The following is a 17069-nucleotide window of genomic DNA, read 5'->3' as shown; positions in this document are numbered from 1 at the left end:
TATCATTGCTTTGTCCAGGACACTAGCCCTCTGCGTCACCTGAAGCACAAGGGATGGACAGTCACATTCCAATGGGATGAGGTGTGTAGCATGTCCTTTGACTGGCTGTGGAGAGCAATCACTGAGGCCTCAAACCTGCCCAAAACCACATCTTGCTCAAAACTGAGCCTAAACCTAACCTTAACCCTCCTAGACCCTAACCCCAATCAAGGCTCAAAGTGGAGGTGGCGTGAGTGGTCTGGGCCCTGACATACTGTGTGTGTGTGTGTGTGTGTGTGTGCCCACGCATATGTGTATGCTATATTATATACTGTAGTTAATCTCCAGTTTAACTGTATCATGTCATTGTGTTCATTTACCCCCATACCCCTATACTGCATGTGCGTTTTGCAGTGTAGGCAGGTGTTATTGTGTTTTGGTTACAGTAAGTGTGTGTGTGTGGTTATTATTGGCAGTGGTGGTTTTCTGGGGTTACAGCAGTGTCCTTTGCTATTTCTGAGTGAGAATGTAGTCTATTTTCAAGGTTGCCATGGGAACCATTGTATTTGCAGTGGCTGTGATTGGTTCTGCCGGGCGAACAAGAATCTGCTATTTTTGGCATGAGTCAACACCTTACACAAAACGCACAAAGCACACGCGCACACACACACACGCACGCGTGCGCGCACATACACACATACTGTACACGCACCCAGACAAATACACATACACTGCACATTCACACACATTTGTGAGACATGCTATCATATACCATATATCATATGTCAACTATTATGGTGATGCCAGACTTTACCATGAAAGCTTATTGTCTAACAATCTGGCTGGCTGCAGGCTGGCTGGCTGGCTGTCTTGCTCGCTGCATGTGCTGTTAGAACTACTGTCCTGTTGTACTTTGTGTTTGAATCCTTGACATAATGTCTTGCAGTTTAACAGGCATGATATTGTGATTGAACTGCACAAATGAGGATTTGATTAATCTGGTTATTAAAGTGGAGTGTGTAATTCTTGCGGATACGGTTGTACTGTATTTGTGGAGAATGTATTTTCATGTGACTGTAGACTGACTGTAGATTGTCACTTTAAAAAAATGCTGCTGTACTTGCCGGACTGTGTTGAATAGGCTAAATCAATAAAAATGGAAATGTCAACAAAAAGACTCATTTGAGTAAAATGCGTCAGAACACAGTTGAGTATAACTGATTGCATCTCCATGATTTACGTATCAATGACGTTCACCAATCAGTCAGCTGATTATGGGATACAGCAAAGCAACATAGGTCTGAATGGAGTTGCAAAACACCATAACCTACAGTCACTCGATGCTTGCTGCTTCGGTAAGTCAATTTGTTGGCTTAATGGTCTTAACCCATAATGTATATTCTTGATGTCATTGTCCTCCACAGACCGAGCAATGAGAAGGACTGTACAGTATATGAAAAAGATCACCGTGGCAACAGGGAGACTGCATTTGCCCCAGTTTGAGGAGCTGGAGAGGTGCTGTAAAGCCTGAGGACCATGATGAGACCATGCCTCATCAATGTCTCACTGTTTCACTAAAACCTGGAGAGGTGCTGTAAAGCCTGAGGACCATGCCTCATCAATGTCTCACTGTTTCACTAAAACCTTGTGAGGCCACGACCCCCCCAAAACATGTGTGACCCCCCCAAAACAATCCTATTTGAACTGGTGACCCCCCCAAAATAGTCCTATTTGAACTGGGGACCCCCCAAAGCACTTGGATTGATTGTAGGAGTTGCATGACATTTTGCCTGACTCGGGACGGTTCCACAGATAAATATCGTGGAAATAGCAGATCTACATGCTCACAACGCCTCACAATTTGAGGCTATTTTCACAATTTTTGCCTCTTTCTTATATTATTTGACGATTTGACCAATGTTTGACCAGTTTTATAGTATCTTTTTTTATTCTTTTTTATGCAGTAATGGTCCAGACCATTAACTCTCCCCATTACTATACCGTAACTAATGCTTTCAGTGGGAGAGCTACGTATGTTACTGTGTGTGAGTTCCACATACAGATCAAATTGTTACAATGCGACATGATCTCTAATTTCTCAACACAAAATCAGACAACCCAGGGAGGACACTAGGACCCCGCAGCGTCAACAGGCATGGTCCTTTTTCCTCTCTGCCTCCTGCTCCATCTCTGCAGTCACTGTGTGAGAGTGCAAGGGAGAAGAGAGTGAGCTTATGTGTGTGTCTGTGCAAGCATTTACATGAGCAATACAAGGGAGACACCATTTTCTCTCTCTATCTCTCTCTCAATAAATGTACCACTGCCAAACCTGGAAAGACGAAGGCGGAAGACAGCCAAAGGAATGGGGAAGGGAGCAGGCTGTTACCTCAGCACCATTCACAAGGTACAGTGAATGATGTCTTGATGGGGGGAGTGAAGCAGGTTGTGGATCCTCAAGGACCAAAGCAGATGACAGCAGCTGTGGAGAGAGTCTGGTCTAGATACAATGACTTCTCTAGTTTGACTTTCTAATTTGCTCCTTCTCTTGGGTCATGTCTACATTCTATCTTTCTCTGTCACTGTCTTTCTATACCTTCGATATTATGCTGATTTTGTTTAATGGACCTCGTGGGGAAATATACAGCATGGTGATATGGTATAATGTAGTGCACTGGCCTAGCTCTTGTACAGTGCGTATAGTAAAAGAATGATAGCTGGATATATCGATGGATGAATGAGGAGGCGTAAGATATCTCCAATCTACACAGTATGATCCTCAGTGTTAATTTAACTCGGAGGAGTGTAAAAATGTGCCCAAATGTCTACACATTATGATTTTACTCTGTGTGCAGGAGAGATAGACCATCCCCCCCCCAAACCAATCTGTGACTTAGACATTTAAGGATTTCTCATCATTGAGGGCAAACATTGGCAAGTAATCAGGGAAACTGTAGCTTGACTTAGAATTGGATTAGTCTGATAGCACAAAGACCATCATCCTGTATGTTTTCCCATGGTTAGCTTTGCATGAAAGCATTTACTGAAGTAACCAGGCAGATCACCTCGATTTAATATAATCCCCAGTATAACCACCCACGTCTATTTGTTGTCTGCTAGACTGATGTTAATTGAAATTGAAAAATCAGGGTAAACTGACTTTAAGTAGCTAGGCCTTTTTAGCTGAAACGTGTTGGCATACTGTTCTATAGCTCTTAACTATGATGCATACAGTACATATAGGCAATGTATAGACGGCTTAATAATACATGGATGAGTTTGCATTAATACACTTGACAGGATGTGTACATGAAAGGAGTCCACCACTACCCTATTCACCCTTATATGCTGTGCCTATTTATGGTGGTGTGGTTCTCTATAGGGAGCCTTCAGGGGTTCCATTACATCTACAGGTCTGTAACTCTTTGAGTTTGAGAACCACTGGTGTAAACTCTTCTCGTACACATATGGAGTACCAGCTACCGGTACGTCTTTTCACCCGATTAGACCTTTAGCTAAGCCCGCCCTATCCCCATGGGTTGGACACTTTCCAACCAGGCTCATTCACTCCAATGTAAATATCATGAACCTTTCACATTAAATAGTGGTTCATTTTTGGAAACAGACCTTCAAAATCTCTTCCAAATCCGTCGACAAGGCCTGCCGTGTGCACTGGAAAAATATGTGCGTGACATTTCTTTTTTTAAACGATCATATAGGAAAACTATTGGCGGAGAGGTTTGTCTAACCATGTTATGCTTAGATGTGATTGGACCATAGCAGTTTGGGGAGGGGCTTAGCTAAAAGCGACTGGAAACAAATATGACACATTATATATACCCCCCTCCCCTCATTTAAATCGGGTGTTGTGTTGTTTTATCACTGAGAAGAATGCCTATGACATGAACACACACAGGTGCGGTAACACTGAGAATGCCTATGACATGATTCACATGAACACACACAGGTACAGTAACACTGCATATTGCACTTTGCCTTTCATCTCTTTCTCCTTTTGTCTCAGGGCAGGCTTTCACTTATGATGATGAATTCCTTGTGACACGGGACTCGGATCACAAAGTTGGACCCTTGCGTTGACCATCGGCCTTCTGACTACAGGGACGTTTTCAGTTCTTCTAGCCTCTTGTGTCCGGTCGCGACCCCTGACTGTGAAGGATGGGTGATGGGCCTGTGACTGACCCCGCTAGCCTGCGTCGTCCCGCCCTTCAATGGAGCCAACGTGGAACTCCTCCCAGCCACCTCCACAGCCTACGTCTAACATGTCTGAATCCTCTCTGCCCGAGGGTTGGGCTATGTCGCAGTCCTTAGCCCTGCTGGCCATGCTGCTCATGGACCTGTTGGCGGTGGTGGGCAATGTGGCTGTCATGGCAGTCATTGCCAAGGCCCCGCAGCTCCATAAGTTTGCCTTTGTCTTCCACCTGTGTGTGGTAGACTTGCTGGCGGCACTGTTTCTGATGCCCCTTGGCATGCTCTCAAGCCGGGCATTCTTTGGGGAGGCCCTCTGCCGGAGTTACCTCTTCCTCAGCGTGTGCCTGGTCAGCGCCGCCATCCTGTCCATCTCTGCGATCAACGTGGAGCGTTATTACTACATAATACACCCCATGCGCTATGAGGTGAAGATGACCATGGGCCTGGTGGCCTCAGTGCTGGTGGGGATATGGGTCAAGGCTTTGGCTATGTCTGCTCTGCCATTGTTGGCTTGGTTTCTTCAGGGTGGGAGGACTCATCTTCTGGAGGGTGGTGGGGTCGGGGTTGGGGTTGGGGTCGGAGGAGGCGGAGGTGGAGCAGGGGGGGGAGGCGGAGGAGGTGCAGTTCCCTCACCTCCTGCTCAGGGTCACAGGCGCTGCTCGCTGCACTGGACAGGGGGAGGGTCAAACCGCATGACATTCATGGTCCTCTTTACCCTGTTGTACTTCCTGTGCCCGCTGCTGGTCATTCTGGTTGTCTACTGCAGCATGTTCAAGGTGGCGCGTGTTGCAGCCATGCACCACGGTCCGCTGCCCACCTGGATGGACACACCACGGCGCCAGCGCTCGGAGTCACTCAGCAGCCGTTCAACCATGGTAACCAGCTCTGGGACAGGCACAGGGACAGCACGCGTGACCCCTCAGCGCCCGTTCGGAGGGGGGAAGGCTGCAGCTGTTCTGGCTGCAGTGGGAGGGCAGTTCCTCTGTTGCTGGCTGCCGTATTTCTCCTTCCACCTCTACTCGGCGCTGGCCGCCAGCCCTCCAGCCATGCTGGCGCCCCTGGAGGAGGTGGTCACTTGGATCGGCTACTTCTGCTTCACCTCCAATCCGTTCTTCTACGGCTGCCTCAACAGGCAGATCCGCGAGGAGTTGGGAAAACATCTCCCTTGCCTGTTTCGACGAGCAAGGGGCGAGGAGGAGGACAGGCTGCCCAGCCGCGAAGGGTCCATAGAAGAGAATTTCCTCCAGTTTCTCCAGGGCACTGGCTGCAACCTAGAGCCTCAAGGCTCACACAGCACCTCCAGTCCCAAGGGGGAGGCCTGTTGCCCTATACCACCTCCGACCTCACAGGCTGTGCCAGTTGATTTCCGTATACCTGGACAAATTGCTGAGGAAACATCAGAGTTTCTTGAGAATGACCAGATGAAGACAAATAATCAATCATATAATCACAGAGTTAAGGTTTCCAAGTCTTTATTTTCAGAAGAAAATAATGATAATAAATGAAGCAAATGTTATCCTATTCAGATTTACAGTATGTTTCAGGGGTTGATTCAGTATGTACTGTATGTTTCTTTCTCTCAATATGTTGAAAGTTTTCCAGTAATATTGATAATTTAATTGGTGAAGTCAGATTATTTTATATTTTGCCATTTTCATCTGCTGTTATAGCTCGAGATTTTGTGTAGAGGGAAATACTATAGTGTCTTGGGGATCCCGGTCAACTAGTATAGGGTTTAAGTGGTTAAAACAGTATACATTTTCATGTAGTTGTCGGAGATGTATTTAGAGATGTATTTGCAAATCAAACAGGGAATTTCTGTTCAATAAGGAATTGCTATTTTGGTCTTTAATGTAATCTCAGTACTGTATCCAAATAACTCAGTGGATTAATATACATCTTTGTTTAGTTCAAATTGTTTAGTTCAAGTAACACAAATATATACTATATGTTTGATTCTATAAAGTAAATTGAATGGAATTAATGTTACATGAAATATGTTTCCTGAATATTTTGAATCTCAAATTAGCAAGCATATGCTTAGTACTGCAGTGTTATTTCGGCCGAAATGAGTTTTCTTCGACGGGTGGCTGGCATGTCCCTTAGAGATAGCCGGGGTGAGAAGTTCAGTCACGCGAGAGAGACTCGCTGAGTAGAGTCGCTGCTTCTCCGCTTGGAAAGGAGCCAGCTTAGGTGGTTCGGGCATCTGGTTAGGATGCCTCTCGGGCGTCTCCCTAGCGAGGTCTTTGAGGCACGTTCCACTGGGAGGAGACCCGGGTCAGACCAAGGCGCAGTTGGAGGAATCAAATCGACTACTGGCCATGGAACGCCTCGTTACTAATGTTGATCTGGTGAGGGAAGTCTGGAGCTCTCTGGTGGAGCTGTTGCCCCCACGACCTGACTACGGATAAGCGGTTGAAGATGGATGGATGGATGCTTAGTACAGTAGCCTACATCAGCATACTCTTTCTAAACACTTTTAGTAGAGGCTGACATTCATGAAACTGTTGAGTCATGAAAGAAATTCGTTCCAAATACTTGCAGGTTGCCATTGACAAATTACTGGTAGCTATTCTGGAGGCTCAAGAAAACAATCACTTTATATAATTTGCAGATATTAGTGGGAAAACTGCAAGATAAAATACATGTTAAATTATGTAATGTTTATATATCAACATTAATAATAGCCTGCTCACATTGACATTTCTTGGAACATTTATATAGAGATACCATGGCACTGTAAAATGTAATAAGAAAAATGCAGAAACTGATTGCCTCAAAATCAAACGACTCAGGTCATAGTACTGTATAGTTAACTCAAAGTACTTAATTAGGTTGACAATCAAATCTTTCAAATGTGTTAAAGTGCAACTTGCAGGTTGTATGTATGTTCAATATAAACAATGACAAGACCAAAAGTGACTTTCATAAAGAGAATGTTTTCTTATTTAGTTATAGTGTTTTTATTGAACATTTCCAGGTTATGGCAGGCAGAGTACTGTAGGTTTTAACCTGCAAGTTCAACTTTAAGCATTCAGGAAAACTGAATGACATTTGTTAACAAGTGATTTTTATTTATTTAGGTTGTCTGTTGCATGTTGTCAAACTTGAAACTTGATACTAAGAAATGCTGGCCATTTGCCAAATTAATACTATATATCTTATTATGTAATAGACAACTGCAATGAAAATGCATTGTGTTGGGATGCCACTGTAAAATGTTATTATTCAACTTAGTGTATATATATATATATATATATATATATATATATATATACACTGACCATAACTAATTTCTGCTTACTTTGATGACTAAGTTAAGACATCTTTCTGACGAGGATGTTATCAGGATGCTGTGATTTAAGTAAATAATACATTTTTTTAATATCTTTGCTTGAACCTTCAGTGAAAGTTTTGTTCAAATAAAGGTTAATTCATGTTTGTAAATCATACATTTTGGACGCACATTCATAATATTGCCTATGGAATTGCCATGTAGGCAAGACCACTGACAAAGAAAACATTTTTTCTCCCTTTATTTTGGCCGATGGGTTCCCACTTCCCAGATTGCTGACCAATTACCAATATATCATTAAAAACTATGAAAATGCACGTTTTTTTTAAAGATCTTTATGAATAATCTGTGCATGCATTCTTCCTCTTTAATGTAATATGCATATTAGTAATACCCTCCCTCTTTTGAAACCTTTTGAAAGATGCGGTTCAAACACTTTGACCCAAAGGTGACATTTAAACTTCAAGAACCACAGGCAGTGGTTTGACATTCATCTTAAAAAAAAGAAAATGAACACATCAAGGGCTGTGGTAGACAGACAGACAGACAGACCGATAGACACACATCTACTGTATATATGTATAGTGAGTATTCAGTAGGCTATATATTCAGTATACTCTGTGTCTATATATGTATATAATATATGTGTGTGTGTATAATGTGTGTGCATGCGTGTATATAATTGTGTGTGTGTGTGTATATATATATAAAGCCATGTACATTTTATAGTAGATAGATTGTTGTATACTGTATGCTATTATTTATTAGCATTAGTATTGTTACTTATTATTATTATTAGAAATAGCTGAGCAACCAGAACAAAATAATTGTAACTCTTATATAACTCTGCACAAGATGTAATAATATTAACCTTGGTCCCTAATGCTTATATATGCACAAAATTAAATTAACTTAAAACAGCCTTATATTCTGCCACCGTTTAACACTGTCTTTCAGCTGAACACAACAGGGCCTCACACCTCAGCAGTGGACCTCAGTCAACCCGCCCCCAGTTTCTCCAGGCTCTGCCATCCCCATGGCAACTTATACCCAATGACATTTCACAATGCTGTTGTAGTAGGTGGTAGGAGGGGTTTGTTCTTTTAGGGACACATAAAGATGCCCTTATCATTACTTCTCAGCAATTCTGGCTGTATGGGACCGTAGTGCATGCAGCCCACACTTTCAACATCACCAGGGTTATAGGCTACCGGCAACATGCAATCTGTTACAGATAATAATAATAAAAAACATTATTTATATAGCACCTTTTTGAACAATGTTCCAAAGTGCTTAACAAGTTACAACAGAAAATAAAACAATCAGGCAAGGGGGATTGAAGGTATCAAGTGCTGGGGGTTAAAAAAAGGCCTCTCTGTATAGATGTTTCTTTAATTTTGTTTTGAAAATTGTGAGGGAACTAGCAACCCCGAGGTCGAGAGGGAGCCTGTTCCAGGGAGTCTGTTCCAGAGATGATCTGCTGATGATTGCCATAAGGTAATTGAGGGATTCATTGTTTACTTGGATCTCAGCCCTATTGGACTATTCTTCCAACAGTACTACATAGCATAAAAAACACAGTATAAGTACAGAAAAATAAAATACGGTAACACATTCACAAAAGTTGATACACACAGCACAGCTTATACGGATAATAATGCATACATGCCATATGCAATCATCCAATCTTACAGTTACAATACTTCCACATCAACATGTCATGCATAAAATATTCTCAATACAAAATACCGTATATATTGTACTTTAAAACTATACGTACATAGCAGTACATGACATGCAAAAATGCCTTTTGTTTTGTTTGACCATTTTCTTTGTTTGTTTGACCATCATGCCAGTATTTTATGTATTTCTTCAACAGGGGTGCTGTACAACTAAGAATAGTTATTGCAGACTTGTTTTGTGTGGGTACATATTTACTATTCTACCAACCATGGCAGCAATCCTAATCAGTTTCTTATACAGAAGATACATTCCGGCAGTATACATGTCTAAGACAGCCAGATTACTTTTTTTTCTGTCTGAACTGTGTTGCCATTATCTGACGAATAGAGAGATTCTACAAAGATAAAATGGGAATACAATAATGCACCTAGCCATGTGCACTTGAACCAACTAGTTTAGCAAAGTAGGTACTAGTAGGTGTAAGTATAATGTACTGTACAATCTATCACCAGTAATATGAACATACATCTATAATCAATGAATGGATATATAATACATACTAGCAACACTGGATGTGAGATACATGTAGGGCAGGCTACAGTGTCAGCCAGCCTACACAGTGGGTATATGGATGTAGAGTCCAACAGTTATTATACCATCTATCAACAGTGAAACATTTACCACAGCCTAAGCAGGGAACTGTCATGGTACTTAGTAGTAGTCCATCTCAGTAGTCTGTGTAACAGAATATATTTTTGTCCAAGAACAGAACGGAGCATACAGGGGCTTGATTACTACTGGCACACAGGACTGAGTCGCTCAGTCTTGTGCCAGGCGATGATGCATCTGAAGATGTTCCCTGCTAGCTCGTCATAGAGAGTAATGGGAGGGGCTCATCTAGATATCTTTCAGCTTCCTCCTCATCCTCCTCTCCACAACTACCTCCATATTGTCCAGTTTAACTGCAACAGAGATGGCCTTCCTTGCCAGCTTGTTCAGATTGTTAGGGTTCCTTGAGTTGATGTTGCCAGTTTCCCCCCTCAACAGGTCACGGCAAAGAATACGTCAATGGCTACTACATATTGTTAGGACATCTGGGAGCCTGATGCACACATTGAAAGACCTGAGGGGGGCCTGGCCGGGCCGGTTCCGGCGAGCCGTCCCTTGTCCAAACGGTTGAGAAATGACAGAGTTACCATGTAGGGGTCCTGAAATCATCATACAGTTAATATGTATGTGTGTGTTAGGCTGCACAACAGTGACACTTGGTTTTGAAAACGAACCAAATGCTATTTTCGTGCTCAGACACAGGTAGCCAGCCAGCCAGGCACACACAAAGCTACTTAATGAAGTGGTTGCACCACTTAAAAATCACACCCGTGTGAAGTGAGTGGTGCAACTCCGTGTGGGGGTCCCCCGTGTGGGGGTCCCTCTACTGTACCCTCTGTACTATACTGTAACTGTAGTGTACTGTACTGGCACACCCAAAATCACCATACAGTTAATATGTGCGTGTGTGTTTGTGTGTGTGTTAGGTTGCGCACAGGTGGTGAAAAACAACCATGCTGTTTTCGTGTTCAGATCACCCACTCAAAAATAAATTTAATTTTGGCAGAAAAGCTGCTTTCTTCTGTGGTCAAGATGGTCAACATGCCTCTAGGTGGCACCATTGTCATAGTCATGGGAGGCTAGCTAGCCTACCGATACATTATGCTTGCTGTGTAGAAGAAAATAAATATAGGCCATCCCAGGTCCAGAGTACACCTCACAGCTCAGTGAGCTCACCTAGCTAAAATAACCATTATTGCCCAATTATTGTTGTTAATTTGTAGATATAACAATTTAAACCGATTCTGGAGAAGTCCCTGTGCTCTAGTACAATATTCATAATGTACAGTCACTACTAGTACTAGGTATATAGGTGCAGTCAGTCACACACAATGCAATGCATCTCGTAAAAGTCACTGGCAGAAAGGATGGACTATGACCCATACTCTCCCTCTCACTGCGTCCGTCCGTGCATGGTGTCTTCTTTTCAGCCTGCATCATCATTAGGGCGGTCCCTTCAAGTTTCCACTTCCACATTATTTCGAGTCCCTCCTTCGCGCGCACGGGGCGGGAGGGCACACAGTGACACCACACACACAGACAGTGCAGTGGATGCACGAAAACTTCTGGCCAAAATAAAACCACGCCGGAGCTGCCTGAGCCCAGCAGACAAAACACATCCTGTTGCAAAACTAATTGGAAATAAAGGTGACATCACACGTTAGCCACTTGTTTTCTTTCTAGTTAAAATAGTATACAATATATTGTATTGCCTCTTGCGATATCTAAACGGTTGGTAACACTGCGTGGGTTAGATAACGCTATCTAACCGTGTCTATACTGTGGAATCACACAGTTAGCCTAGATAAAAACTACATTAATGTCGTGGTTAAACAACGCAACTTCAGATATTAATGGATAGGTATTGCCTTGACTCCTACAGTATGTAGGCTATTTAGTCGATGTTTACATTTGCATACGTAGTAGGCTTACGAAAGTAAAAGATAACATCTATGACAGTCGTACTCTTGGAGTCTTGATCATCCATAGCTTAGCTATAATTTCTATTTACAGACAGATGATATTGTGGAATATTTTGTCGAATAAACTTGCAGAAATTAGACGCTAGGCTACCTCATTGATTGATTGATTGAAATATTTATTAACAGTTTGTAGAATTTACAGTACATTTTAAGCACAAACTCAATACAAAGACTGTTAACTGTGCGTGCACGACCCAATTAAGCATTACACTTGTTTACAACAGGGTCCACATTGTTCAATTCATCAAAACATTTAGAGACATACAAACATTTAGAGACACACAAATAGACATTTCTATGTAGCTAAAGAACAGAACAGGAATTCATCATATAGGAAGCAAAAAAGGGAAAAGATACATTATACAGTGAGGGGAAATGGGGGGTGGGGGGGATTCAGATTTTACGGGGGCCAGTTTCGAATTGCAGCCATCCGTAGGTGCCCTTTGAGAGCGGTTTTGAAGGAGTCAAGGGATTCACATGTCTTAATGACTGTTGGTAGGGCGTTCCACATTTTGGTGGCATAGGAGCGAAAATAATTTAGTCCCTTGTTTGTGCCGAATCTGGGTTGTACATGGTTTGTTGCACTCCCTCAGTGTACAGTGTCCAGTCTTTAAAAACAAATTTTATATATTTGGTTTTAACTAGAGGAATTGACAGATTTTCCATTTACTCCCGTAATGGACTCCACATGTTCTTATTTCTTGATTGTAAACATTTTGCTAGTTTGCAGTTTTTAATCTTTGATAGGCTATGTCTGTAATTGTTTTTGAAAAGTTCTATACAAATAAAGATTATCATTAATATCGCCTTTAACTTACTTTTTTGCTTTTCTGCAGACATCACAGGTAAAGTGGTATCTACCTTTACCACAAGCCCCCACCCACAGACTCAGCTATAGTCCTCAGCAATGGCAAGCAGCAAAGAAGATGGTAAGTGAACATCCAAATGTGACAGCTATAATAAATACAAAAAACATTTATTTTTAAATAATTTAGGGACCCCCCCCCCAATTTTTTTTTAATAATTTGGCGACCCCCCCCCCCCTCTGAGGGGTCGTGACCCATGGGTTGAGAACCCCTGTATAATATAGCTTACTTTTTGCAGCCCTCCATCGCACCACATATACATACCTTATTAGCTGAAATTCTTAGATTTCAGTGATTCAACTGTGCCCGCAAATCCAGCATCCTCAGAACGATCTCTACTTGGTATTTCTAAACGTAACCTCGAGTAAACTATGCCTAAACCTAACCTTATTCCTAACTTTAACCTCAGTAAAATGGTGCCAAAACCGAATCCTATTCCTAAACTCAGCAAAACTATGCCTAAACCCAAAACTTATTTCTATCTTATCCTCAGTAAAACAAATACAAGAATACAAAAACCGCCCCAGCATGTGGTCAGGGGAAAAAATGAAGGTGACTTGTATTGCTGACAGATGGTCGGGCTCTTAAAACACTTAAACCGCCATTGGCGTCCCCAAACGTCCGACCGTCCGTGTTTTTATTGATTATGATAGATTGTGCTCTTCGCCAATGTATGAATGGTTGGTAGGAGGCCGATAAAACCGGAAATTAACCAGAAGTCTCTATCCGTCTCAATGTAAACAGATTTACAAAAATGCATTTATCTCTTTCCCAGATTGCGTTTTTGGTCAAAAAAGCTTTATTCAACGGCCCATAACTACTCAGAACTACTATGCTTTTTTTTTTTTGGCTTTCGCCTTTTTTCTTTTTATTGATAGAGGGATAGAAAGTAGGCTGACAGGAAATGGGGAGAGAGATGGGGAGGTGACACGCAGTAAAGGCCGCCGGGATCGGGAGTCGAGCCCGTGGCACACTGCCAGACTGGATTACCAGCCAAGGTGCCCAGACAGCTACGCCAGCCGCCCGGGCCACTATGCATAACTACACATAACTTCATAAACTATGATCGTGTTTACAAAATGTATTTTCCGGGTGAAAGAAAATATGATCGTCCGTCACTGTTTACATCCGGTTCACGTCTCTGATCCCATGGGTCTTCAAAATAAGGGTTTTCAATGAAAAACACTGTTAATTAATTCATGCCTGGCAGTTAATGTGTTAAGTGTTTTATAATATTAGTTTTTTTTCTATAGTGAAGGTGTGTGTTTTGTGGAGTGGGGGATGTATGGGACTTATATTTACTGGTTACATTTCCCATTGGCTAGCATTCCAATTGGAGCTTTTTGGTGTGGCTTCTGCAAACAAAAATGCAGAATCCCTGAGCTTCACACTGAGGGAATGAAAAAAAGTCTAGCCAAGCAGCCAGCAGTGTATGGGTATGTGCAGTCAGAAAGCCTTACCAGACAGCAGAGGCACAGATTCACAGAAAACGGTCTAAGAATTGCTGTCTTGGTAAGAGCCTTTAAATGGTCCATGATTAGTTTTTTAGTGTTATGGTTTACGGTTTAGGTATAAAGAAGCGGGCAAGGTTTTTCCTTAACACATTAAAACTTGGCGCGTGTGTGTGTGTATATATATAATTATTATTATATAGCTCTTAGGATTTAGAACATTTTGATCTTATCTTTTTTGATCTTCTGTTCCGGAGGTTCTTGCCACAAAACATTTTCAGATGGGGTGTCTGTCTGCGGGCTAATACAAGAACTACTCTGATTTAGAAGGCACGTGTAGAATCGGCCTCAGGTCTTAATGGGGTTAATACAAAGTAGGCCTCTGTTTTTCCTAACTGTGCATGTTGTTGCTGCTGCACAGAGGGTACATCGTCGGCTTGCTCATAAAAACTGGGTCAGATTTATTATTGGAGTGTTGTACAGCATCTATTTTATATTTAATTTTTCTACTAATACTAGATCAGCTCTTACCTGTTTTAATTTGGCAATTTGTTTTTGCACTTTGGGAAAAACATTTTGTGTCTACCCAAGACTGGGGCTGGCTATGTTATATCAAGATCAAGAAAAAAAAAGCTTTGATGATGAATTAGGTCAGTTGGTTTGTAGTTTCGGTGAATATGTAATTTTAGTTCTGTCTCACAGTATTACTATGATAAGATTTTGATGTTCAAGAATGAAAGAAAACACATTTAAAATTTGCCATACAGAATAGAAGCTTCTAGAGTAGACAGTGTTCAGTCTGGCCAATATTATTTCCCCTCAAATGCGTTCAACTTTCAGACCACTAGATGGCAAAATGTGCTCGCATAGTCTGTACTACAGTGTAGAGTCTGTGAATGAAAACCATCTGAATACCAATATTCACAGTAATAAATCAGACTAGGACAGTTCTGCATAGACTGCATAGACTTTATCTTTATCCTTCAGTTCATGGGACTGATAGGGGTGGCTGTGGCTCAGGAGGTAGAGCAGGTCGTCCAATGATCTCTGGGTCGGTGGTTCAATTTCTGACTCCTCATGTCCACATGTCGAAGTGTCCTTGGGCAAGACACTGAACCCTACATTGCCTCCAATGAGTTGGTCGGTGTGAATTTGCCACCATTGGTGTGTGAATGTGGGAAGTGTCCTCACTGTCGACTGGTCGCCGCTTCACCTCCCAATGTATGAATGAATGAACCATTGTAAAGTGCTTAGAGCACTTGAAAAAGCACTATGCAATTCATTATTGAAGGCTGTCTATATGAAGTTATCAACAACATCCCCATACTCTGGCCCTTGTGTTTTCCCACTTATTCATGTAGGGCAGCTAAGCAAGACTGTGCCTTATTGACCTTTATACTTAATAAATATCTCAAAAGCAGCAGCGAGCGCAGTCAAATTCTGAACAAAATCAAGTGAACAATAATAGGATCACCCCATTTTGGAAGCCCACATAGACCATAAATGTGAATAATAGGCCCTCAGCATACTTCATAATAGAGGAAGTTGGACACAGACTTCTGGGTTACACACTTGGCTTTCCTGGGTATCTGTTTTTTTTACTATTTATAGTACATAATGGCAGCCATAAAGGATTTCACTTCCCATGCATGCGCTGTGCTTTGGTTGCCTGTTCATTCTCTCCAGAGATTTTTCCAGAAGAGATTTAAAGTTCAGTTCACATTGCAGCTTATAATACTGAACTAAGATGGGTCTCTCTGCTTACAATTTGATTTCCTCTTTATTTATGTCATTTTTTGGGGTCATCTCATCTCTTTGACATACATTTTCGGGTCGGAATATGAGATAAAAAATAGCAATAGCAGGATAATCAAGTTAAATTGGTCGTGGTTAAACAAGAACATGAGCAGAATGATAAATGAATTCTCTCTCCTGATTGGATGAAATTGGTGACACACCTGAAAATGTATTTTCTGTTTATTAAGAGAGAGACAGATAGACCCGTTAACTGAACAAACACTATAGCAATAATTACTACGGTAGTACGGTATCAAAATATCGACATTTAACTTTAAACTTAACGTTTGTTTTAACAACACTGTACACTTGAATTTAGATGCTCCGTTGTAGGTTTCTTTCTCTAGTCTTGCCACATCTAGAGTTTCTAGTATCTATTAGATGAGTGTAAGACATTGTTTCCCTGCACACACCTTGGTTCTCAGCTGTTGTGCTGTACAGCAGTTTGTGTCAGGCCTTCCCGGCTGTCATACTGTAACGTCGGTCTCTGCAATGCCTTCCTCTGCCGCTGTTTTCATTCAAATCAGCTATGGGGAAGCTCATCCCACGGTTGCTGGGGCAACCAAGGAGGATGGCCCCCCTGTCTACGAGAGGGAAACCTTGGGCAGCCTTTCATCTGGCCCCTGTGGGGCCTGACAGAGTGCTGCTGGCCTGGTGCTGGCTGGGAGGAGGAGCTAGATCTGCAGAAGGATTTTACAGGCCCAGCATGAACCCCACTGTTGCTCTGCCACCCTGGGTTGACTGCGAGAGAGCACGTTCGTCACAGGAGCTGCTGGCCTCTCCCTCAGCCGGCTGTTCTGCGGCTCTGACTCACTGCGCTCGAGTCGTAACGAGAAGACAGGCGGCACAATGTCATCCCCCTGCACGAGTAAGGGACAAGGGAACCCCAAGCCCAAATCCCCCTTACGCAAGAGGGGAAGCCTGCAGAGCACCACCAGCCCCGGTGAGTGGAATATTGTGTGTGTATGTTCGGGGTGAGGTGGGGGGTACTGTATATCTCAAAGAAACATTAAGTTGTGGTGTTCTGGGGTCAGACAGATTGATGTTCAGGATTTCAAGCTCTTCACAGTTCACACAACACAACAGTGGATAGGTGACACAGTTGAGCAATTTGGAGATTTGTTTGTGGTCTTGAATGAACACTGAACAACAGGCTTCGTAATGAGTGATGTACTGAACTATTTATATTATTCTCAGTTAG

The 17069-nt window shown here is 42.3% G+C and overlaps 2 protein-coding genes across 3 annotated transcripts in view; both read left to right on the top strand.

The window, feature by feature from the left end:
* Nucleotides 1-4205: 4205 nt before the first annotated feature.
* On the top strand, nt 4206-5690 carry LOC310863699 (G-protein coupled receptor 61-like; the record flags this gene model as incomplete). The annotated part of the gene is made up of 1 exon (XM_083772196.1): nt 4206-5690. The coding sequence occupies one exon, from the start codon at nt 4206-4208 to the stop codon at nt 5688-5690; it is 1485 nt and encodes a 494-aa protein (XP_083628322.1).
* A 5624-nt stretch (nt 5691-11314) lies between these two features.
* The window catches only part of ampd2a (adenosine monophosphate deaminase 2a), a 43682-nt gene continuing 37927 nt past the window's right edge, over nt 11315-17069 (top strand). For both annotated transcript variants that reach the window (XM_083772010.1, XM_083772009.1), the window contains exons 1-2: nt 11315-11419; nt 12591-12683. In XM_083772010.1, the coding sequence (XP_083628136.1) occupies nt 12662-12683 (22 nt within the window). In that variant the 5' untranslated portion in view covers nt 11315-11419; nt 12591-12661. The remainder of the gene's footprint in view (nt 11420-12590; nt 12684-17069) is intronic.

This window comes from Protomyctophum parallelum (genome assembly GCF_964188405.1).
Source record: "Protomyctophum parallelum genome assembly, chromosome: 8".
Taxonomy (NCBI): domain Eukaryota; kingdom Metazoa; phylum Chordata; class Actinopteri; order Myctophiformes; family Myctophidae; genus Protomyctophum; species Protomyctophum parallelum.
The sequence above is the reverse complement of the archived record's forward strand: the minus strand, read 5'-3'. Positions and strand labels throughout refer to the sequence as shown.